Source organism: Bufo gargarizans, chromosome 3, assembly GCF_014858855.1.
Source record: "Bufo gargarizans isolate SCDJY-AF-19 chromosome 3, ASM1485885v1, whole genome shotgun sequence".
Taxonomy (NCBI): domain Eukaryota; kingdom Metazoa; phylum Chordata; class Amphibia; order Anura; family Bufonidae; genus Bufo; species Bufo gargarizans.
Window position 1 is genome coordinate 72612475 of NC_058082.1, and position 24831 is coordinate 72637305.

The 24831-nt window shown below is 40.3% G+C and overlaps 1 protein-coding gene across 11 annotated transcripts in view; it reads right to left on the reverse strand.

Moving 5' to 3' along the window:
- NBEA (neurobeachin) overlaps positions 1-24831 on the reverse strand; it is a 580876-nt gene that overhangs the window by 220219 nt on the left and 335826 nt on the right. For all 11 annotated transcript variants that reach the window (XM_044287233.1, XM_044287230.1, XM_044287232.1 and 8 more), the window contains 3 exons: positions 24025-24089; positions 18471-18579; positions 9377-9543 (listed from right to left, as the gene is read on the reverse strand). In XM_044287233.1, coding sequence (XP_044143168.1) covers positions 9377-9543; positions 18471-18579; positions 24025-24089 — 341 coding nt within the window. The remainder of the gene's footprint in view (positions 1-9376; positions 9544-18470; positions 18580-24024; positions 24090-24831) is intronic.

Consider the following 24831-nt stretch of genomic DNA (forward strand, 5'->3'; position numbering starts at 1 on the left):
AGCCAAATCAGAGAATCCTACAAAAGGAAGCGAGAGCTATCCGTAGACAGCTGTTTCGGGGTTCTTATCCCTCATCGGTACAAAGACGAGTACTGGTTGGCTGGATGAGGTGCCTTAAACACAGCTCAAGAAGGTTCTAGTTCTCATTGAAAAGACTCATAAAGCACTGCCTGAAAATTCACTGCTGGTTCTCTTTAATGAGGACCAGTACCACCCCTGAGCTACTGTACATCTTATGTAGCCATCAAGTACCCTGAGCTCTGCACTGATGAGGGCCAGCAACCCTGAAACAGCTGTCTACAAATGGGTTGCTCTCCTTTTGGGGGAACCGATGACATGGAGTGATCAACAATTTCCACCCATACACATTTCTATAATTGAGCACCGACATGTTTGAATTCAATTTTTGGAGACCAAGCTTGGGTTATATATATGAAATCTATAAGCCTGAAAGTGGCTCAGCTGTGCTAAGACATCCTCTACACAAAGGTGTGATTCCTCATCTAGCCTCTCAGAGATTGAATATTTACCCCGGGGGAAAGTGAAATGTCAGTCGTATGTTTACTGTATGTAGACGTGACGTCGACTAACACTGGAGAGGGTATAAACGTGCAGATGAACATTCAGATATGGTACATACATTGTAATATCACAATACGTTGTTATCTGTATATGCAAACCTACTAGACACAATGTGCAAAAAAAAACTGTTGAATGACAAATGCAGCTCTGCTACATCTGTACTCACATGACGTATAGGCTCAAAATAAAAACAATAAAAACAGATAATCGGATATTAGATTTCTAAATACATTTAGATCTCCTGTTCTATATCTCAGAGGTTAAGCCCAAAGCATTGAAGAAGTTAAAATCTAAATTAACCTTTGCCGCCATGCATCACAGAAAACAAATCTATGGCATTTCCAAAGGTTAATCTAATTTCTTCAGTTAAGATGGTCAAGATGGTAGCAGGTATTGAATTCGATTTAAAAGACATTAACTCATTTAAAATGAAAGGAAGACACTGTCAGGAACAGCCCCCCCCCCCCCACCCCCACATTATGTGGTCACAGGAATAATTGTAACGTATCTATATACATAATTGTATGAATGTACATCTTGGCTGTGATAGAGTCACGAGAGGTTTACTACTAGGAGTCGTGAGTACAGACTGGTTTAGAGCAATCCCCTGTTCGCTGCTTGGTATACATTTACCTAGAAAAGCACAAGGTTAAAAGACTCAAAGTCAGAGAGTCTCAGGATTAGAAATCCACATCCTTTTCACAATAAATAGCGCCACTCTTGGGCCGTGTCTGGTAATACAGCTCAATCCTATTCACCTTGTTGGGACTGCATGGCAACACCAGATACAACCTGAGGAGAGGTGCCGTTTCTGGAAAAAGAACCCTCTCACACAACCCCTTTAATGCATAAGGGCTCTTTCACACAAGAGAGCTTTCTGTCCAGGGTCTATATTGTGCCTTTTTCACACAGTCCAGGCTCCATAACAGTAAATGGGACTTGTGTGAAAAACGGAAGACATCCGGATGCAATGCGTTTTTCACTAATAGTTGAGGAGATGTAGATTGTTATTTTTCCGTTTTTTCTTCACATGTGAAAAACGCATCAAAAACTGATCACATCCTTATGGAAAAAACACACACACTGAATGTAGTTACAAAAAAAAAAAGATTGAACTTGACTGCAAAACCATCCGTTTTTTCTTGAACAGATCCTGACACAATCCATATTGCTCGTGTGAAAGAGGCCTTAGACAGGCAGCTGTAGATTGTGCTTTTTCACACATATCTATACTGATTAGTCTAAACATAAGGTTTGAGTTATGAGATAGAAATATAAAGGTGTCAGAGGAGGACTTACGCCACAAGGCAGCAATGCTAACATCTGTATGTTTGGTTAGCAGATGCTGCTAAGAAGGCATCCTGCATACAATTTTGGTCAGGTCCTGGTTTGTCCAACACTGAAGTTCTTCTTCCATGACAGATCCTCTGAGGAACCCATTGTGTGGGGCCACATAATAGGTGTGAACCTTTGCATTCTCTTGTGGTCCTGTGATCCTATCTGTGATAGCAGTGCCAAATCTACCAAAAGTCAATGATATTGAGGTTCACCTGGTCTACAAACATTTCCATCAGCTACTTAAAAGGCTACAGTTGGCATTACATTAATTTTGGAAACACCAGGAGACTTCAGTAGGACTGGACAACCAACTAATCTGTATGGGGACATCCCAAACTCTCCCCCAACAGAGGATGCAAGGAGAAAGAAGGATAGGTCAGTTGGACTTCAACATGCTTGATCTTCTTGTTTCCGGAGAGATAAGCTGGCAGCAGCTTACTCCCTTCTCCCCATGCAATTATCCTAATCCTATGTTCTCAAGGAGGATAAGCCACTACCAAAGGAGCATGGTAGAAATTGTCTACACGCTCTCTAATAAGAACACATGTACATTTGGCTGAGCAACGTGTGCATGTGTATGGGGGTGAGGAGAGATGGTTAAAATGTATGGTCAGATCTTGTATTTTCATTTCAATGGGAAGAATTCACATGACTGGAGAGATTTAAAAAATACTACAATTAATATTCATGCAAGGGAAGCCAATAAATTCCCTAAACTATGTCAATCTTCAAGAATTCTATTCATTGGTCCCTGCAATCTCATGCAAATGACATGGATGAGGAGTGAGCACCCCAGTAGCTCCAATATCCAATATATGCACAGGCTTACATGGTACAAATTAAGGATTTTTTTTTATTAAATCAAGAAAGCTTTGTTTTATGATGTTGGCATTTATTACTTGAATCAATGATGACCATATGTTCAATTCTGTCTGATGCAGAGGATTCCACTTTCGGGACCATATGTGCATCTTTCCATTGTTTTACCAAACAAATCATTCCACGCCATTCATCTATAAAGGATTTTTCATCATTGAATATTTTATGATCTCTCAGAGAATACACTTGTCATCTTAATACATAAATACAGATTTTATGATTGACTACAATTAATACTTCATCGGTATTAAGGATACAGAATTATAGGAGACATTAACAAGTACAAGATGGCAGCAAGAAGTTCTCGTTGAGAAGCAAAATAAAACGCAATGTGGCTAGAGATCTAATTGTTTCACCTGATATTAACTATTAGGATGGAGTGGGCAACCAAAGTCTTAGATTCATGTTTGGAGAACTTAAATGGCCATTTCCATTCAAGGCTGAGATCGGAATACCAGCCTTGTGCAGTGGTCAGAGGTAGTTGGCCTTCCCTGTTTCTGTAACTCCCACAAACTGATTAGGAGCTATGAAAAGATCTAGCTCATTGTGTTACACAGTTTCCATAAAGCCTCTTCACTTCTGAGGCTTGGCCGTTTCCTTAACACTTGCCACCTCTAGCCATCACTTACAGTGGGTACTCCAATCTCAGCCATGAATGCCCGAGATGGTAATTCCCATTTAAATCCTTCTTCCAGAGTTGCTACATGCTTTGTTTCCCTCAAGAAGTTTTAAGGGGTTGTCCCATCTCACCATTTCCACACGGAGATGAGACTGAGGCTGGGTTCAGACCTGAGCGTACTTGAACGTACGCTCTGTATGCGCGATTGTACGGGCTTTTGCAATCGCGCATACAGAGACAAGCGAACGCCCATTGTCGCGCGTTCCTGCTAAAGTCTATGTACGGGAACGCGCGACAAGACTTCTTGGGGCGTCGGACGTTTTACAGCGCGATCGCTGTAAAAAGTCTTGTCGACATTTGTAAATTCTAAGTCGCATTGGCGACCATTTTTTTCGCCATCTGGAGCCCTGGATCCCCCCCACACACAGAAAGGGCACGCCCCCTCAGCTGCCAGCCTGAAATACAGGGCTGGTTCCAAGGATGGGTTCACATCACGTTTTTCCCATCTGTTTAACTTATACAAAAAAAAAAAAGTATACATTTTTTTCCCATTGTCAAAAAAAACACACTTTTTTTTTTTTTTTTACCGGGGCTGTGCAGGATACAAGAACGTGGCATGCTGAGTTTTTGTATCCTTTTTTTTGTAACGTACACGTCAAGCAGAGGTATATAATGTGATGTGAATCCAGCCTAAGTTTTTTAGAAAGAGATTGTCATGTACTATATGATGTCCAATTTTCATTTTTTTACATCAATGATAGCACAACCCCTATAAGTTTGATGTAGGAGACACAAATCAGTACAGCAAGATGTACAGTTACTGAGCCAATTGCAGTATGCCCAAAGCCTCTCCTGCTACCGCCCGATCTGCCAGTAATGCATCCTATACTTCCACATGGACAGGGCAACAGAAGATTGGACAGGTGGAGCAGTGGTTAGGTTCTAGGTTCCAATCTGACCAAGGACAACATCTGCATAGGGTTTGTATTTGATCACAGCGATCGTAAGGGTTACCTCCATATTTCCCATCATACATCATAGGACTGAGGATACATCACTGAGGACTAGGGGCAATGTAAATGCTGGCAGTCTAATTGCAGCACTGTGGAACAGGAGGAATACTTTAAGAGAATATCAGGGAAATCAGTATGGACAGGTTACATGTGGTCATTCCTGGCTGCTCTTGCAGTTGGAGTTTAGGTGCACCATTCAGAGCAATCATTCAATTTTCAAGCCTGCAGATTTAGATATTTTTTTCAATAAGTGAATTAAAACAGAACAGAAACCACAACCTCGGCCACTAAAGCGCAGGAAGTGTTATACGACTAACCACACACATGCCACCCACTTAACTAGGGTCATTACTCTTTACTCCAATCTATTATTTCCCTTCTGGCTTGGTTATGGCAGGCATGCCAGAAAAAGAATTGCAAAACCGGCATTATATGAGAGAGCGTGATTTAACACTGTCAGTAAAATGACACAGACTAATGGGTCATGATCACTAATAAATTGTGCAGTTAATCCCTGCATGTCCTTCCGCATCAGCCGGGCTGCCTGTACGGTGAGATACAATGGTTGCATACCCCGTCTATGTCTTCAGACAGCCCCTGTGTGATGACCGACAAATAACTCATTACTTGCAGGCTGGATTCTGAACACAGATCATTAATCAAACTTGAGAGCTGTGAAGGGTAGAGATCAGCCTGGGAAGCCAAGGGGTTAATGTCTCTAAAAACAAAATACAAGGAACCACATCTGAAACAATTGACGTGTTAGTCATGTATACAAACTAGATGGATATATGATTAATTCCATCATATATGTTATACAACACCTTTATAATTTTATGTATAGTATATATGGGAAGAAAGGGAGAACACAGGAGACTCATCAAATAACCCCTTAAAGGACATTTGCAGGTTCACAATATTAATGGCCAAACCGTATCAGATTGGTGGGGTTCCAGCTCTCGACACCCATCCCGATTAGCTTTTTGAAGGGAAGCTGCACCTCGGGATCTCTGTAGCCTCCTCATTATTTACTACTGCAAGCGGTCTACTCCATAATAGCCGTGCAAGGTACTGCAGCTTGTCCCATTCACGGGAAATTCTCTAACAATGTTAAAATTGGAATAGCTTAAAGGGAAGAGTTCAGCAGTCTTGACCATGCAAAACTGCTGACAGCGCTAGGCAGAGGCTGGAGACATTAGTACAAACCTATCATTCTTGCTTTTATCATCCGGTAGTGTGAATATGAAGTTTTATTCTGCCAGATTCAGCTCCTGCAGGTGTCCAGGAGGCGGAACTTCACTGTGAAATGTAATCTTCATTGAGATGCTTCACAGCCCCTCCTCCAAGTCCTAGCTCTGAGTGTGGGCTATAGCATCTGGCAAGCAGACCACTATAGCAGAATCTGGCAGACTAAAACTTCATATTTTCACTACTCCTGCAGATAAACACTCCACAACTCCTACCTAGTGCTGTCAGCAGTTTAGCACGGTTAATATTGCTGATAGAGTCCCTTTAAGTAGAAACTATTCTGGTAGAGAGGCTAGCTGGAAACCCAATTTCCTTTGCTGTACTTCAGCTTCTTTTTGCAGACTCCTCTTTTTATTGCTATGCTTCACAAATATGATCGTATTTTGGATCCGTTTTACACGGAGCCTAAAGATTTTGTTTACGCGGTTCATTGAGGGCATGCATATGGAGGTATATAGCAGTTCTTTCATATGAAGATTGTAGCTTCTAAAAGCTGCTCATAGATATTATAGGGGTAAAATTAGTGGAGCTCCCTTTCACTTTGACTATGTGGCCAATTTAAGCAGGACAAAAGTATTAGATAATTGTTAATCAACTTCACCGATATAAACAGGACCCAACAACAATATAGGCCCCGTTGTACTCTGACTTCTGGCTTTCTGAAGGGAAACAAGGATCAATGTTGAATTTTAAAATGCTAAATTCTTTCTGCAATATAAAGATAAGCAAAGCCAGGAGGTACAGTACCTCTTCCAGTAGCACAAATAAATGGATTTCCTCTAAAAAGCACTACAGGACAAATAGATCATCGTGGGCCAGGCAGGCTACAAAAAATTCTGATCCAGGTATTAAAGGGGTTGGCCCTTTACAACGGCTTATAAGTGTCCGATTGGTGTGGGTCCATTATAAGTGTCCGATTGGTGTGGGTCGATCATAAGTGTCTGATTGGTGTGGGTCCATCCTCTAGGGCCCCTGCTGATTACGTGAATGGGGGGCCCATCTGAATGAAGTAGAGGACTTGCATGCGCCACACGGTTGGACCCCCTGCCGATCAGACACATATCCTGTGCATAAAGGATTAGTTGTTGTAATATGACAATTCGTTAAACGTTCTGTAAATATTTCAGTTGTGACTGTCTTGGTAAAGTCAGATGGAACTGGGGGGGGGGGGGGGGTGTTAATTGCCTAATTGCCTTTTACCTTCCATATGATTAACTTTTTTACCTGTACAATTGAAACTCAAATATTGGCCAGCATAAACCCCAGGAAATTGGTTGTAAATACACTTCATTAAGCATAGCATGGATTTATTAGTATATGTTTAGGGTTAACTGTGCTTTAGATATACTTATTACTAAAGAAAATACTGTTTATACAGAAAGTATAAAAAAAAACATATCTATATAAACATCATGTATAGGGCATATTAGATCCATAACTGATCAATTTTATGCAGACAAATTTTCTTGCATCAATTCCTGTAAAATTGGATTGTGAGTTGGTGGCTTTGGAGTCTAAATTGGGGGCACATCAAACCTCTGACTGATTCGCTTTGTGCACTAGTGGCAGTCTTTAGGTACAGATAGAAGACCACAAAGCAGAAACATTTCAATTTACTTCTAGAAAATCTCATCTGGACTTTATTACGGGTGTGTTTTTTTCTAAATTTGATTTTTCAAAGTAATTCGTCACAGAATGCGGAACCTTTAAAGGAATGTTACAGCTCAACCGTATGAAAACAGATGCCTCTTAACACGGCTATAAAAATACATATTGTAGCGAGTTCACCTGAAATTCATCAAAAACACCCGAAGACGAGGATCCCATTATAGGCTTTCAGACCTTTGTTTATGCTGTGCCAGTTTATAGACTTATAGGAATACTTAATAAGAACAATACCAGGTAAGTCTAGGTTTGCCAGCCCATCCACAGCAGCCAACAGAAAGCTGCTTTTACTTTAGATCACAAGATCCTATCAATTACCATCTGTGGTCCACAGCAATGGTGAGGGACCAGAGCTGAGAGAGGGGTGTTCAAGATGTATATTAGGGAGCGGCTCTAATTTATAAAGTCTTATCGTGTGCCCGTCGTATCGGGACGTGATTTACGAGCATTCTCTGTCTTTGTCTAAAATGACCGTGTCCCACAGTTGAGATTTTCGGCATGTGCCGCATGTGTTTCTTCTACCCCCTCCAACAGTGAAACTCGCTTGTCTGTACATGTACAATGCTTGCTTTGACATTCCCGTCCTTGTCCTTAATAAACCTTGGATCAGATGTAAAAATACTAAGATATAGCTCACATATGCAAAGTCAATAAAATGTCGTACAAATCAAACATAAGTTTATAATATTAGAGTGGAAAATAAAAATCTCAGCTCATGACAGAGAAATGTATTTAAAGTAGGTAAAAGGTCGTTGAAAGATGTAAGCAAAGGGTTAATGACAAGCGAGTACGTTGCTGAGTTGCATAAGTATGATATTATGCAGGAGGAGGAGCCGAGTAAAGTGATAATTACATATATTTGTCTTAAGAGATTTAGTACGACTTAAAAGTTTTTTGGGGGTCCTTCCTCAGGACAGGTTATCAATATCTGATAGAGAGGGTCCAACACCCAGGACCACCACCGATCAGGTGTTTGAAGAGGTTGCAGCACCCTGGTGAGCACTGCAGCCTCCACACAGCGCCATACATTGTACAGTGGCATTGGTTGGTATTGGAGCTCATGCTTGTTTACTTGAATGGGGCTAAGCTGCGCCTTGGTAAGTGTGACATCACTTGGCCAGGAAGAGGCACTCGCACTCACCGAAGCGTCGCAACCTCTCCAAACAGTTGACTGTTTCTGAAGAGGTCACTGCAGGAAGACTGACTCTCACCGATCATGAGGATAGCATATCAGTATTCAACTCCTGGAAAACCACTTTAAAATGTAATGATCTAAATTTCTGGTCATCCATGATTAGAAGTCCAGTGACTGAAACCTTTCCTTTATGAGCCTGCACACAGAGCCATCAGGAGTAGGACCGCCCACCTGTACTCTTAAGCACAGATTTCATTAAATAAGATACATATCATACTGAATATTTTCCAACAAAACTACATGTGAATTTGCTCAGCTCCTCCTGATCTTTAACACATTTCCTGCTCTATGAAAATTCCAGTTGCATGAATCAAATGACAGGTTCCCATTAACCGGAAAGTCTCATGGATCACAGACTATTAAGCATCATGCACACGTCCGTGGAACACAGACCGTGAGATACCGGCCTGGATCCCTGCTGAGTGCAGGAGCGCACAGGCGTCATTGGTTGCTATGACGCCGTGCGCTTCGTGCCGCCGCTGCTGTACAGTAATACACTTGTATAAATAATACGAGTGTATTACTGTACAGCAGCGGGCGCACGGCGTCATAGCAATCAATGACGCCGTGCGCTCCTGCACTCAGCAGGAATCCAGGCTGGTATCTCACGGTCCGTGTTTCACGGACGTGTGCATGAGGCTTTACAGAATTATTGCTATTACGTATCAAAATCATCCTAAACTTTTCATTACTATTCCCAAAATTCTATTAATTCAAAGAGGATATTAAAGCTAGGATAGAACTAGACCACACAACAATGGTGCCCTGAATGTAATAGTGGACAACATAAACCTCATTAGGGCAAATGGATATTTGTAGCTAGTCAATGTGTCTTACCTCTGAGATATGGCTCCCCACGCACCATGCTTATTGGTCAGGATGTTGAGGATCTTCTGCTTCAGCTGGTTGGCCGTCACATGGTCCCTATGTTTGGCAGCACTGATGAGATGATCACACATCTTTTCCTCTTCTCTCCTATCTGCAGCGTACTGTGCACATTGTGACTTTAAGGAAAAAAATACATATATTATTAACTGGTGATCGTGTCGGTGTCTGACAGCGTGATCAGAGGGTCTGACCATATTATAGGGCATGAATTTTTGTTGCAGGCAGTAAACAAATGTAAAAGATAATACTAAAAGGAACATTAAAGAAAAACAACATTGCACTAAAGTAAAACCTCTACCCATTACATGATGTTACATTTACTGAAACCCTACAGTGCCCCCGTGATGACCAGGCATAAAATGGTAGAAGAGTCGGGTCACAAGATGCCTCATTTTCTGATGCTTCATTTTAATGGAGTTCTCCACTACTTAGATATTGATATCCTGTCCTTAGGATAGGACATCAATACCAGATCAATGGACGTCCCAGCACCACCACCAATCATCTGTTTCAGGGCATCTGAAAACTATAGCGTGGATGAAGCCAGACGCTCAAGGTGTCATCCACTGTGTAGTGGCAGTCTACGGCAGCACACCTCCCACTCATGAGTGCTGAGCCAGCTCCAGAAGACCACACATTGGATGGAGCCTTCCATCCACTGTATAGTTTCCTAGATCTGGGGACCCATACTGGAGGACTGCCATCAATATCCTAAGTCCTGGAAAATCCCTTAAAGTTTTCCTATCCTCGAAGAAGCTTATCAGTAGTACAACTTTGTACACTTGGAAAGGTAACATACATCTGACATATTTCTTTGGAAGAACAGATGTAATGGATATGATGTCAATGAGCACTTGCAATATGGAAACCACACTGCAAGGTTATATTCACAGGCAGCTGTTAAGGCATAGATAAAAACAGTGTCAGAAAAGCGCATGCAGTTTTGTCGCCGTTTTCAGTGAAGCTACAGTCTTTTCAGGTGAATTGCAACCCCAACGGTATTGAAAGCCATTGCGAAACTGCATTTGACACCACAGCTCAGCTGCTACGTGTGAATATAACCAGTGAATGCAAGGGTCAGCCAATCACAGAATATTGGGAAAATGAAAGCAGTCATCTGACCGAATGCTATGTACAAGACAAACTTTTTTTCTTATTCTTCGCATGCGCCGTTTATATTTTTTTTTCAGGCTTCTTAAAAATGTTATTGATAAAATGGCATTGGAACAAATTTTTTGCTGTTGGGAGTAATATTTTATTTTAAACCATAGCGCAAATTCTAATAATGATATGAAAGGAGAATGTGTATTTCAACAAAAAGAAAAAAAGTGGGTTAATTCGTTATCAAACATACCCAAAGCAAATAAGCAATTAGCTCAATAGTCTGCCCTGGTAATGAGGCTAATATTTCATCCTCTAATTGGACTGTAAGATTAAATTATCATGCCTCACTATGACTGATGCGGTAATGAATATTAACAGTTTGCTCATTGAGTGGACAGTAATTATTCACACTAATATCCAGTATCTGAGTGGGTTACAGTGCCTTGATATTTTTTACCATGTAAGACCCCATTCACACAACTGTATTTTTGAGGATTGGATGTGGACCCGTTCATTTTAATGGGGATGCAAAGAATGTGCACAGCACACAGTGTGCTGTCCGCATCCGTATGTCTGTCCCACAGCCCTGCAAAAAAGATAGAACATGTCCTATTCTTGTCTCTTTTGCAGACAACAATAGACATTGTTACAATGGGGGCACAAAAAAAAAAAGAATGACGACGCAACATGGATGTCATCCGTGTGTTTTGAGAATCTGCATTTTGACGACCACAAAATACATACGGTCATGTGAATGCTCCCTAAATGAAGAGACTTTGAGATTTGGACCACACTTTCCGTACTGCTTGTTCCACTGACCCTCATTGTAGAGAATGAATTGTTGTAGCTACGCTGTTCACGCAATCACCATTCATTATTAGACAGCCTATGGAGCGCTGCCGAAAAAAAGGCCAGTTCAAAGCAGGTACATAGCCATAGAAGGTGCAAAGGTTGCAGTTGCCCCAGTGGCCTGGTGTCTAAAGGGGCCCAAAGGCCTTTCTAACACATAAAAAGATACTGGTATGACATATGGAAGCTGGGGTGGGGGCGTTACACATTTTACACTGAAGCCCAGGAAGTTCTGGTTGAAAGGGGTTATCCAGGGATTTGACTGCAACAGTCACTTTCTGAGAGAACAGGAACTAGAGACTGATGGGTGACTTGGAAAGCATCAGAATCTGATCGGCAAGGTGAGAATGACCTCTCAAGTATTTTATAACATTTTAGATTTATTATTTATTTTTAAATAACTGGAGGACCCCTTTAATGTACAGGTCCTTCTCCAAAAATTAGCATATTGTGATAAAGTTCATTATTTTCTGTAATGTACTGATAAACATTAGACTTTCATATATTTTAGATTCATTACACACCAACTGAAGTAGTTCAAGCCTTTTATTGTTTTAATATTGATGATTTTGGCATACAGCTCATGAAAACCCAAAATTCCTATCTAAAAAAATTAGCATATCATGAAAAGGTTCTCTAAACGAGCTATTAACCTGATCATCTGAATCAACTAATTAACTCTAAACACCTGCAAAAGATTCCTGAGGCTTTTAAAAACTCCCAGCCTGGTTCATTACTCAAAACCGCAATCATGGGTAAGACTGCCGACCTGACTACTGTCCAGAAGGCCATCATTGACACCCTCAAGCAAGAGGGTAAGACAGAGAAAGAAATTTCTGAACGAATAGGCTGTTCCCAGAGTGCTGTATCAAGGCACCTCAGTGGGAAGGAAAAAGTGTGGCAGAAAACGCTGCACAACGAGAAGAGGTGACGGGACCCTGAGGAAGATTGTGGAGAAGGACCAATTCCAGACCTTGGGGGACCTGCGGAAGCAGTGGACTGAGTCTGGAGTAGAAACATCCAGAGCCACCGTGTACAGGCGTGTGCAGGAAATGGGCTACAGGTGCCGCATTCCCCAGGTCAAGCCACTCTTGAACCAGAAACAGAGGCAGAAGCGCTTGACCTGGGCTACAGAGAAGCAGCACTGGACTGTTACTCAGTGGTCCAAAGAACTTTTTTCGGATGAAAGCAAATTTTGCATGTCATTCGGAAATCAAGGTGCCGGAGTCTGGAGGAAGACTGGGGAGAGGGAAATGCCAAAATGCCTGAAGTCCAGTGTCAAGTACCCACAGTCAGTGATGGTCTGGGGTGCCATGTCAGCTGCTGGTGTTGGTCCACTGTGTTTTATCAAGGGCAGGGTCAATGCAGCTAGCTATCAGGAGATTTTGGAGCACTTCATGCTTCCATCTGCTGAAAAGCTTTATGGAGATGAAGATTTCATTTTTCAGCACGATTTTTCACCTGCTCACAGTGCCAAAACCACTGGTAAATGGTTTACTGACCATGGTATTACTGTGCTCAATTGGCCTGCCAACTCTCCTGACCTGAACCCCATAGAGAATCTGTGGGATATTGGGAAGAGAAAGTTGAGAGACGCAAGACCCAACACTCTGGATGAGCTTAAGGCCGCTATCGAAGCATCCTGGGCCTCCATAACACCTCAGCAGTGCCACAGGCTGATTGCCTCCATGCCACGCCGCATTGAAGCAGTCATTTCTGCAAAAGGATTCCCGACCAAGTATTGAGTGCATAACTGAACATAATTATTTGAAGGTTGACTTTTTTTGTATTAAAAACACTTTTCTTTTATTGGTCGGATGAAATAGGCTAATTTTTAGAGATAGGAAATTTGGGTTTTCATGAGCTGTATGCCAAAATCATCAATATTAAAACAATAAAAGGCTTGAACTACTTCAGTTGTGTGTAATGAATCTAAAATATATGAAAGTCTAATGTTTATCAGTACATTACAGAAAATAATGAACTTTATCACAATATGCGATTTTTTTTAGAAGGACCTGTATATCATTATATGGTTGATATCTGAAGATACTTGTGGGTAGCACGACCAAGGACAACATCTACATGGAGTTTGTGTGTTCTCCCTGTGTTTCTGTAAGTTTCCTACAGGTTCTCGGGTTTTCTGATAGGGAGTTATGTTTTTTTTTTTTTTTTATCCCTCCTTTCTATCCAATTCTCCCGGTTGCGTCTGGTCTTTTCTTCCGATTTGATGTTGGATTTTATGCTCACTGTAATTGTGTATGTGTGTGTATATATATATATATATATATATATATAAAAAGTTGGACACACCTTCTCATTCAAAGAGTTTTCTTTATTTTCATGACTATAAGAATTGTAGATTCACACTGAAGGCATCAAAACTATGAATTAACACATGTGGAATTATATACATAACAAAAAAGTGTGAAACAACTGAAAATATGTCATTCTAGGTTCTTCAAAGCAGCCACCTTTTGCTTTGATTACTGCTTTGCACACTCTTGGCATTCTCTTGAGCTTCAAGAGGGAGTCACCTGAAATGGTTTTCACTTCACAGGTGTGCCCTGTCAGGTTTACTAAGTGGGATTTCTTGACTTATAAATGGGGTTGGGACCATCAGTTGCGTTGTGGAGAAGTCAGGTGGATACACAGCTGATAGTCCTACTGAATAGACTGTTAGAATTTGTATTATGGCAAGAAAAAAGCAGCTAAGTAAAGAAAAACGAGAGGCCATCATTACTTTAAAAAATAAAGGTCAGTCAGTCCGAAAAATTGGGAAAACTTGGAAAGTGTCCCCAAGTGCAGTCACAAAAACCATCAAGCGCTACAAAGAAACTGGCTCACATGCGGACCGCCCCAGGAAAGGAAGACCAAGAGTCACCTCTGCTGCGGAGGATAAGTTCATCCGAGTCACCAGCCTCAGAAATCGCAGGTTAACAGCAGCTCAGATTAGAGACCAGGTCAATGCCACACAGAGTTCTAGCAGCAGACACATCTCTAGAACAACTGTTAAGAGGAGACTGTGTGAATCAGGCCTTCATGGTAGAATATCTGCTAGGAAACAACTGCTAAGGACAGGCAACAAGCAGAAGAGACTTGTTTGGGCTAAAGAACACAAGGAATGGACATTAGACCAGTGGAAATCTGTGCTTTGGTCTGATGAATCCAAATTTGAGATCTTTGGTTCCAACCACCGTGTCTTTGTGCGACGCAGAAAAACTGAACGGATGGACTCTACATGCCTGGTTCCCACATGGTTCCGGTTTGCGTTTAGTTGGACCATCATTTATTTTTCAACAGGACAATGACCCCAAACACACCTCCAGGCTGCGTAAGGGCTATTTGACCATGAAGGAGAGTGATGGGGTGCTGCGCCAGATGACCTGGCCTCCACAGTCACAAGACCTGAACCCAATCGAGATGGTTTGGGGTGAGCTGGACCGCAGAGTGAAGGCAAAAGGGCCAACAAGTGCTAAGCATCTCTGGGAACACCTTCAAGACTGTTGGAAGACCATTTCAGGTGACTACCTCTTGAAGCTCATCAAGAGAATGCCAAGAGTGTGCAAAGCAGTAATCAAAGCAAAAGGTGGCTACTTTAATGAACCTAGAATATGACATATTTTCAGTTGTTTCACACTTATTTGTTATGTATATAATTCCACATGTGTTAATTCATAGTTTTGATGCCTTCAGTGTGAATCTACAATTTTCATAGTCATGAAAATAAAGAAACTCTTTGAATGAGAAGGTGTGTCCAAACTTTTGGTCTGTACTGTGTGTATATATATATATATATATATATATATATACACATACACATACATACATACACACACACACACACTTATATACCGCCATCTTCACATACATATTTGTGACTCATGCTATTGTTCTACCTGCTGTATATTATACCCATAAAATGATTACCTCTTGTCATATGTGGTTTCTTTACAATACAAATTATTGAACAGCAAAATATATCATTACTTATGCACAGGAATATTCCCCCTTAGGTTACTTGATGCGATCAATATAAATTCTCTGCTGGTTACTTCTGGATCTTTGTATTTGCCATTCTCTTTACATGTTCCCTGCTCTAATTATTCTTATATTTATCCCCTAATCTCCGAACTGATCATTTCTGAAAAATGAATATCTACAGATGTAAAGATGCTTTACAGAAGATGAAAATTACAGCTCCAGCCTCTCATTCGATCCTTCTCTTGTAGGTCAACAAGCACAAGGGCCGGTACATCAAACTGCAGGCTTCAGAGAACTGTCTAGCAGAGATAAGAAGCTCATCAAGTCTCGGATCATTCCTGTTTTCCAGCTGGAGGGCACCTTTACAGAATTCTGACACCATCCTACATTTCTGATGTCCTTCTCAGCACATCCACATAGCAAGGATCACCTAGTTATCATTCCTGGCTTTTTTTTTTTACAAATTTTGACCAAGTCCTTATGGACGGCAATGATAATGCATGAGGAGAAAATAAAGTTATAATTCTGAGCTTTGTATACCTAAAGACTCATTCTACTATAAAACCTGAGGCCAATGTATATATTATTTCTTATGTCATGGTAATATTTTTGGGCTTTTTCTTACATCTGATGACGTGAATTGTCATTATTTTTATTGTATCGATCACTCATATTGTACACTGGTATTTTCATGCACAAGCACTTTACTTATAAGGCTAAGGGTGGGTTCACCATCACGTTTTATGCCTTTGTTGGATGTATACATTACAAAATAAAAGGATACAAAAACGCAGCACACCGCTTCCTGTATCCTGCAGAGTCCGTTAAAAAAACATATACTTTTTGTTTTTAAATGGAACTCTATGGTGAACGGATGCCGTTGTATGGCATCAGTTTGAGGCATCCATTTAAGGTATATGTTCTATGTACATGTTAAAAGGATGGGAAAAAAGGGATATGAACCCACCCTAATTTCTTATCTGTGTTGACTTTTCTGTTGTTCTGTTCCATCAGATAAAAATGTTGGGTCGGTCACTATACTATACTGCCCTCAGTGAGATTCCAAAGTACTTATAGACAACTGAACTCCAGATGCAAGTTTTGTAAGAAAAATAGGAAAAAATAAACAAAGGCTATGTACACCTTCAGAGGCAATGATTGCATTTTACAAATTTTTGGCTAAAAATCATATTTTCAATTGGCCTTTATTAAAAATATTGAGCCATTCTGTCACAACCGGTTAACAGTTTTTCTGTGTGACTGGTACTTTCACTTTGTGCCTGTCATCTAATAAACCTTATCTCTAAACTACTGAGAGTTCATAAATAGTGTTGATCGAATTGAGCTTCGGTTGCTTCATCCAAATTCACTTAGTTCAAAACTTCAGAATAATACTGTACGGAGATTAGTCTCTGTGACTTTGTTGAATAACTTCAGTAGCAGTAATTTAAAGTGGAAAACCACTTTAAAACGTGAAACCGAACTTGGCTTTAGCTCCAAGGCACTAGTCGGACCTGAAGCAGAGTTCGGTTTCAAGTTTTCAAGTTGTTTTCCACTTTAAAAGCCAATTACCAAAGTTATTCAACAAAGTCACACGCCACTTCGTGAATAAGTAACTTTGGCTCATCTGAGCCCATACATTCTATACTGTACGGCGACGAATCTCTGTACAGTATTATTTTAAACTTTTGAATGAAGCGACTTCGGATGAAGCATCCGAAGCTTGCTTTGCTCAACACTATTTATGACCTCTCAGTAGTTTAGAGATAAGGTTTATTATAAGACCTGTATAGTATTAAACTTTATGGACATCTTTGGGGGCAATATTTTTAAATTAATTTATTAATTATTTACAAAAAATGTCAACACTCTTTCCTCTACAGCCTTCTGTTTCAGTGCATCCATGGATTACTGCTTTCTGTCTCTCACTGAATCCGTCAGCTCGACCTGTAGCCCTTATCTCTGAACTCCTGAATAAACACTCAGTTGTAGCCAAATTCTTATCAAAATGATAAGAACTGAATAAAACATGATAAAAGGCTACATTCACACGACCGTATGTGTTTTGCGGTCCACACATTGTGGATCCGCAAAAAAAAAAAACGGATGACGATCCATTCTAACAATGCCTATCCTTGTCCACAAAATGGACAAGAATAGGATATGTTCTATTTTTTTTGCGGGGCTATGGAACAGACATACGGATGCGGATAGCACACGGTGTGCTGTCTGCATTTTTTGCGGACCTATTGAAAATGAATGGGTCTGCATCCTATCCGCAAAAAAAATTAACGGACACGGAAGCAAAATACGTTTGTGTGAATGTAGCCAAAAGGTAATAAAAACTACAGGTGCAAAAAACAAGCCTTGCCCTAGCAGTCAACAGAATAAAAAAAACATTGCTACCATACTTGGCTTGGTTTGGTCAAAAACATATTGTGCGATTAATTATTATTATTGGTCAAAATTGGCATCCCCATTTAAAAAGCACTACAGTCAGCCTCTCCGCAGCCTGAAAACGCGTCTGCCGGGGAACAGTAGATATAAATACACAGCTGAAGATATGTCCGTCCCTGCATATGCTACACAGGTTTAGGTCAACTGTAAGTGCTAACCACACGCACATGATTACAGGGATCCTAGCCAGCAAGTCCTTGGAAAGACAAACACAACTTTAATTGCAATTTAAGTCCACCTTCCCCATACATATAGAAAACATTTGTTCAATTTCCTCCTCATAAGAAGCACAATCTGGAAATATGTAAACTAGTCTGATGAGAGGCTGTAAAAGCGATGGGGCGGGGGAGGGGTTCTGTAATGAATCTGTGGGACTTCAGTAATAGTCGGCGCAATAAATGCACATTTCTGGTGAATGATTTGCTCCAAGCTGCAAATATGATCATGAATTTCAGATAGGGAAGCAAATAACAACCAGTTCCTTGTGCCTGACATTAACCAAAGCTTTCCAAAATGGCCTGAGCTGAATTAAACACACATTCCTACTGCTAAAATATAAAAAAGAAAAGAGTCCTGGGAATGGCGTTCCAGGGGAAGTGTTGACTGATTGAAAGCAGAGAGGCAGGACTTCATCATCAGCGCTGCTTACCTCAAACTCGGCGTGTTTGTGCACATCCTCCGCTCTCTGTCTGTTTAAAATAAACTCTGCTTCATTAGCAACCCGCACTATGTGATCTTTCATAGCATGGCACAGCAGTCTACGAGAAAGAAAACACGGAAAAGTGTCAGAAGACAACAATCCATCACTATAGGACACATAAACAAGCATGCGTGTTGTCATGAGGACACAGCGCATCTCTATCAGACAGCAATTACAACACTACATAAGATGTGCAAGTTTCAAAACACACAATATATCTATCTATATATATATATATATATATATATACACACACACACACACACACACACACACACACACACACACACACATATATATATATATAAATAAACACATACACAATGTATTTGGAAAGTCTTCAGATCCTTTCACTTTTTTCACATTTTGTTATGTTGCTCCTTGCGCTAAAATAAACAATAATTCTCGTTTCCCCCATGAATCTGCTGCACTCAAGGCGAAAACAGAATATTTTTAACAATCTTGCTAATTTATTAAAAGGAGAAACTAAAATCTTGCATTGACATAAGTATTCAGACCCTTTACCCAAGACTTAGATGAAGGTCTTGGGTATGATGCCACAAGGTTTGCATATCTGGATTTGGGGATTTTCGGTCATTCTTCTCAAGCTCTGTCAGGTTGGATGGAGACCGTCAGCCATTTTCAGGTCTCTCCAGAGATTTTTGATTGGGTTCAAATTACAGTGGTGTTGTCTGTGTTCTTGGGGTCAGAGCACTCTGGATCAGGATTTAATTAAGAATATCTCTATACAATCCTGACCAATCTCCTTGTTCCAGCTACTAAAAAACACCACTACTGTAGGGATGGTATTGGGCAGTGCCCGGTTTCCTCCAAATATGACAATTAGAATTCAGGTCAAAAAGTTCAATGTTGGTTTCTTCAGACCAGAGAATCTAGTTTCTCACAGTCTGAGAGTCTTATATGTATTTTATTTTTTTACAAACTTTCATTTGTCTTTTACAGAGGAGATGCCTCTTTCTGGCCATGCTTAGTGGAGTGCTGCAGTGATGGTTGACCTTCTGAAAGTTTCCCCCATCTGCACACAGGATCTTTGGAGCTCAGCCAGAGTGACCATTTGGTTCTTGGTCACCTCATTTATCAAGGCCCTGATAAAGGGCTGTAGGAAGAATCCTGGTTGTTTCAACTTCTTCCAACTAAGAATGTACACTTCTCCAGACCTGTGCCTCCACACAACCCTTTCCCTGTGCTCTACAGGCAGTTCTTACCACCTCATGGAGGCCCCAAAGCTAAACTGAAACGGTCATAGCAAAGGGTTTGGATATGCATGTCCATATGAAATTCTAGCTTTTCCTTTTTAATAAATTTCCAAAAGTTTCTAAAATTCTATTTTCACTTTCTCATTATAAGGTTATTAAGAGCAGATTGATGGTGAAAAACTAGATTTTTTTTGACCACAAAATAAGATGAGAAAATAGTGAAAGGGTCTGAATGCACTGTGTGTGTGTGTATGTATGTATGTGTATGTGTGTGTGTGTGTGTGTGTGTGTGTGTGTGTGTGTGTGTGTGTGTGTGTGTGTGTGTAAAAATGCTTAAAGGGAAACTGTCACCGGGATTTTGTGTATAGAGTGTAGGACATGGGTTGCTAGATGGCCGCAAGCACATCCGCAATATCCAGTCCCCATAGCTCTGTGTGCTTTTATTGTGTAAAAAAAACTATTTGATACATATGCAAATTAACCTGAGATGGGTCCTGTACGAGAGATGAGTCAGGGACAGGACACATCTCAGGTTAATTTGCATATGTATCAAATCGTTTTTTTGACACAATAAAAGCACACAGAGCTATGGGGACTGGGTATTGCGGATGTGCTAGCGGCCATCTAGCAACCCATGTCCTCAGCTCTATACACAAAATCCCGGTGACAGGTTCCCTTTAAAGAGAATCTTTCAGCTCTAAAACACCTGCCAAACTAGAGTAAGCCGTGTATAGTGTAAGGGATGCAGAGTCCGATTATGTAATTTTTAGCTTTATACTCCCTTGCATTCTGATACTGTGCAAATCAGCAGTAAGATGACTGGGGAGGACTCCTCTTTGAGCATCAGGAGTACTTTTCATGCATCTTACTGCTGGTTTGTCGGAGCACAGTGTCAGAATGCAAGGGAGTATAAAGATAAAAATGCTATAATTTGACTCCTACACTATACACCATTTGGGTGTGTTTCAGAGCTGACAGATTACCTTTAAAGGGAACCTGTCACCAGGATTTTGGCCATAGAGCTGGGGACATGGGCTGCTAGATGGCCGCTAGCACAACTGCAATACCCAGTCCCCATAGCTCTCTGTGCTTTTATTGTGTTAAAAAAAAGTTTTTCATCCATATGCAAATGAACCTCATATGTGTCCTGTATCCGGAGAGGAGTCCAGCGGAAAGGAGCCCAGAGCCGCCCCGCGTCCTCCGAATCTCCTCCTTGCTGGCTGACGTCACAGAGCTGGAGCGCCGAAATCTCGCGATGCGCATCAGCACAGGGAACGAACTATGCATGCGCTAGCTCGCACATCGCGAGATTTCGGCGCTCCATCTCTGTGACGTCAGACAGCAAGGAGGAGATTCGGAGGACACAGGGCGGTGCTGGGCTCCTTTCCTGTTAACAATACTCCACACCAAAAAAAAAGACAGCACTTCAAACTGAAAAAAAATGGAATTTGGAGCACTCAAAATTCCATTTTTTTCAGTTTGAAGTGCTGTCTTTTTTTTATTTTTTTATATATCTATGTATCAATCACAATATCCATCTATCATATATCCAATATGTGTCTATCCATGTAGATTGTAAGCCCTCACGGGCAGGGCCCTCTCTCCTTCTGTACCAGTTTGTAACATTTTGTTTATGATTAGTGCAATTGTCTGTATTATGTATGTGCACCGCTTATCATATGTACAGCGCTATGGAATGAATGGCGCTTTAATAATAAATAATAATAATATCCATCCAATATATCTAATATCTATGAAGTCTATCCATCCATCTCTCCAATATCTATCTTTATAATATCACATATCTATATCTACCTATTGAAATATTTAATTTAGTTATATATGTATATGCATATGACTGTATAGATGTTGTACACATTATCTATTGCCATAGCTCTATAAACATTAAATATTTGTGGACATATTAATAAAGCCTAAAATCTAACAAATATTAGCATTTTTGACTCTCAAACACATTGTTACAGCATTGGAAAAAGTAAAGTGACATCTAGTCACCGAGTATGACTATAATAAAGTCCAGAATTACACAGCATTTTTTGGGGGGTTAATTTTGTAACAACTATACAAAGTAATACAACAAAATAAAACTGTGCAGCACTTTTCTCTTTGTCTGACACTTGAATCAGACACGTGATTTGCTGGATGCAACCATCATACTGCAGACATTATATGCAATTTTACATCTCATTAACCTTGCATTGTTTTAATTATAGCAATCCTTTTGTTGTAATATTTGGAAGGACCTAGTTTATAATTTCAGCCTGTCCTTGGGAACACTTAATTTAACTGCCCATTCATCAACTGTTTATGTCCCGTTAATTGTTGACAAGCGCACAATTACACAGCCCGGCTATGATTGATGAACTGCATTCACGAGAGGAGTAGCAGAGGAGAATAAATATTTATAACTATTTCTCCCCTTCAGATTCCTATCACAAACCTCCCAAGAGCGTGCGGAAATGTAATGCAAGCCGTAAAGATCCTTGCTTCCTGCTCTCTCCACTGTCTTCTCATTTCCTTTTCACTTATGTAAGATAAAGAGCCTAGCAACAAGTGCAATACTCATGTAAAGCCAGAGGCGATGCTACAAGAAAGATTCTAGGTCTCAACTGGTATCATCACCAAATGTCTATTACAAAATATTGGATGGTTTCTTTTCTAAAGTCAATATTTCCTATAGTAAAATAAATAAATACGGTATATATATATATATATATATATATATATATATTTATTCACAACTGTTCAAGGCAAGTTACAAGCTTGTATATTTAGTGGCTCATACTAAAAAGATTCCCACAAATGCATAAAATTCCTGCACAAACAGTGTCACTATAGTCCTAAGTATCTTGGCATTCCTGGCCAATTTTGGATCAAATCTTTAATACCACTAGATGATTGTGCTGGGCCCGAGGGTTGGATTACAAGCAGACAAATGTGCTTCATCCTTCCCATGTCTGCATCTGTTCTCCAAGCACTAAGAGGCTAAAAACAATCTCATAAGTACAAGTTAAGTATGACATTGACCACACACTTCTTGTCTGCCTTGGTAAGGAAAGAAAAGCTGTGCACTACAGAAACACTATGTAAACCTTACATTATCTGTCTATCCCTACAATTGTATATTATTAAGACAGGCCATCAATATTGAAATCCTAAAAACCCTTTTAAAGGGCATCTATCAGCAGATTTGTCCCTATGACACTGGCTGACCTGTTACATGTGCGCTTGGCAGCTGAAGGCATCTGTGTAGGTCCCATGTTCATATGTGCCTGCATTGCTGAGAAAAATGATGTTTTATTATATGTAAATTAGGCTCTAGGAGCAACTGAGGCTTTGCCGTTACACCTAGAGTCTCTGCTCTCTCTGCAACTGCCGCCCCCTCTGCACTTTGATTGACAGGACCAGGCATGGATGTTTTCATTACACATCTATATGCTATGTACTCAATACTCATGGACTCCATAATATGCTATGTATTCAATATTTCTTTATACTATGAGATTTGGCACTTCCCTTCATATATAGTGATTAAAGTAGATACAATAAAGGAAAACTAAAAATGTAAAAAATAATCTAATAATAATACAGTGATATGGTTCATGTCCCAATTAAATTAAACATGTGAGCGTGTGATCGGGGGAATGACAATGTGAGCCTCACAGGCACAACACAGGAGAATATGATGTCATTGTATAAAAATAGAAACGCAATACAGAACACTATCAAGTAACACACTCAACAGAAACAGATAGATGAACTTTTCAGAAACGGTTTGTTACTTTGTAGCAAAGAACAATACATATAAAAAAAAGAGAAGAGCCACCGTCTGCAGTGTGACATTGGGTTTTGCTCTTATTACTGGATATGGTGTTTCCTTTATGCAGGACTACAGCTCAGGCGACTGAAGCAGCACCTTGGACAGCACCAAGTCTTTCAACTGCAATATTGTTTCCTATGCCCTGATGAGTACAGTGAGGAGTAAATGCGGCAAGTGGAGCTGCACTGCCCAAAACAGATGGGAGAGCAGATGGATTTGCAGATTGGGTTCTCCTACTTTCTCAGTGTGAAACAATGTTACTAGGTTGTTACTAGGATGGTGGAAAACATTCAAAACCTTCCTGAACCTGTGTAAAAATGGCTATTGCGTTATGATAGACAGAGATAGATAGATATAGACAGGACAGAAGGACAGACAGACAAACAAACAGAAATAGACAGACAGATAGATCTTTAATGCTTGCTACAGTGGCCATATACATTACCTTCCTTCATTGATGAGCTCAATAAAAGCCAGTCCAGCGTTCTTCTGAATGGAGTTCTGCCATTCCTAGAAGAAACAAGTTAATTTATTAATTACTAGCATAATATAGATTGTATATCCATTTACAGGACTCTATGGTATATCACATCACTTTTAATGCACATGATTATCTAATAGTAACAAGAAGATCCTAGTGGAAGTGGATTGTGTATAAGGCGTTTGTAGACTGGATGTATGGGTGAACTGTAATTGCTTGTAACACAAGAATCCTGATTACAGCTTGGAACTAAAACTTTGATGTGTCTGATAATTAACAGATATTTAGCATGTCAGGAAAAGATTCAATCTATTCTAAATCAATCACTTTTTTTGTAGCCACATACTCATCCAGTGCTTGCATCATGCAGGTATTACAGGTGACATTTATCTGTACATAAAACTCATCTTAAAGGGGTTGTCTCATCTCAGCAAAGGACATTTATCATGTAGATTAAGTTAATACAAGGCACTTACTAATGTATTGTGATTATCCATATTGCCTCCTTTGCTGGCCGGATCTATTTTTCCATCACATTATACACTGCTCGTATTCAGGGGTCATGACCATGGTCCCCATGCTTGCACACCATGCGTCCTCAGTAGCCAGGACCATGGGAGTGTGCATAGGCCGATGGATTTTCTATAGCGTGCAAGCACGTCCACCACTGCTGGATTGCAGGGTGGTCATAACCCCTGGATACCAGCCAGTGTAAAGTGTGATGGAAACATGAATCCAGCCAGCAAAGGAAGCAATATATATATAATAACA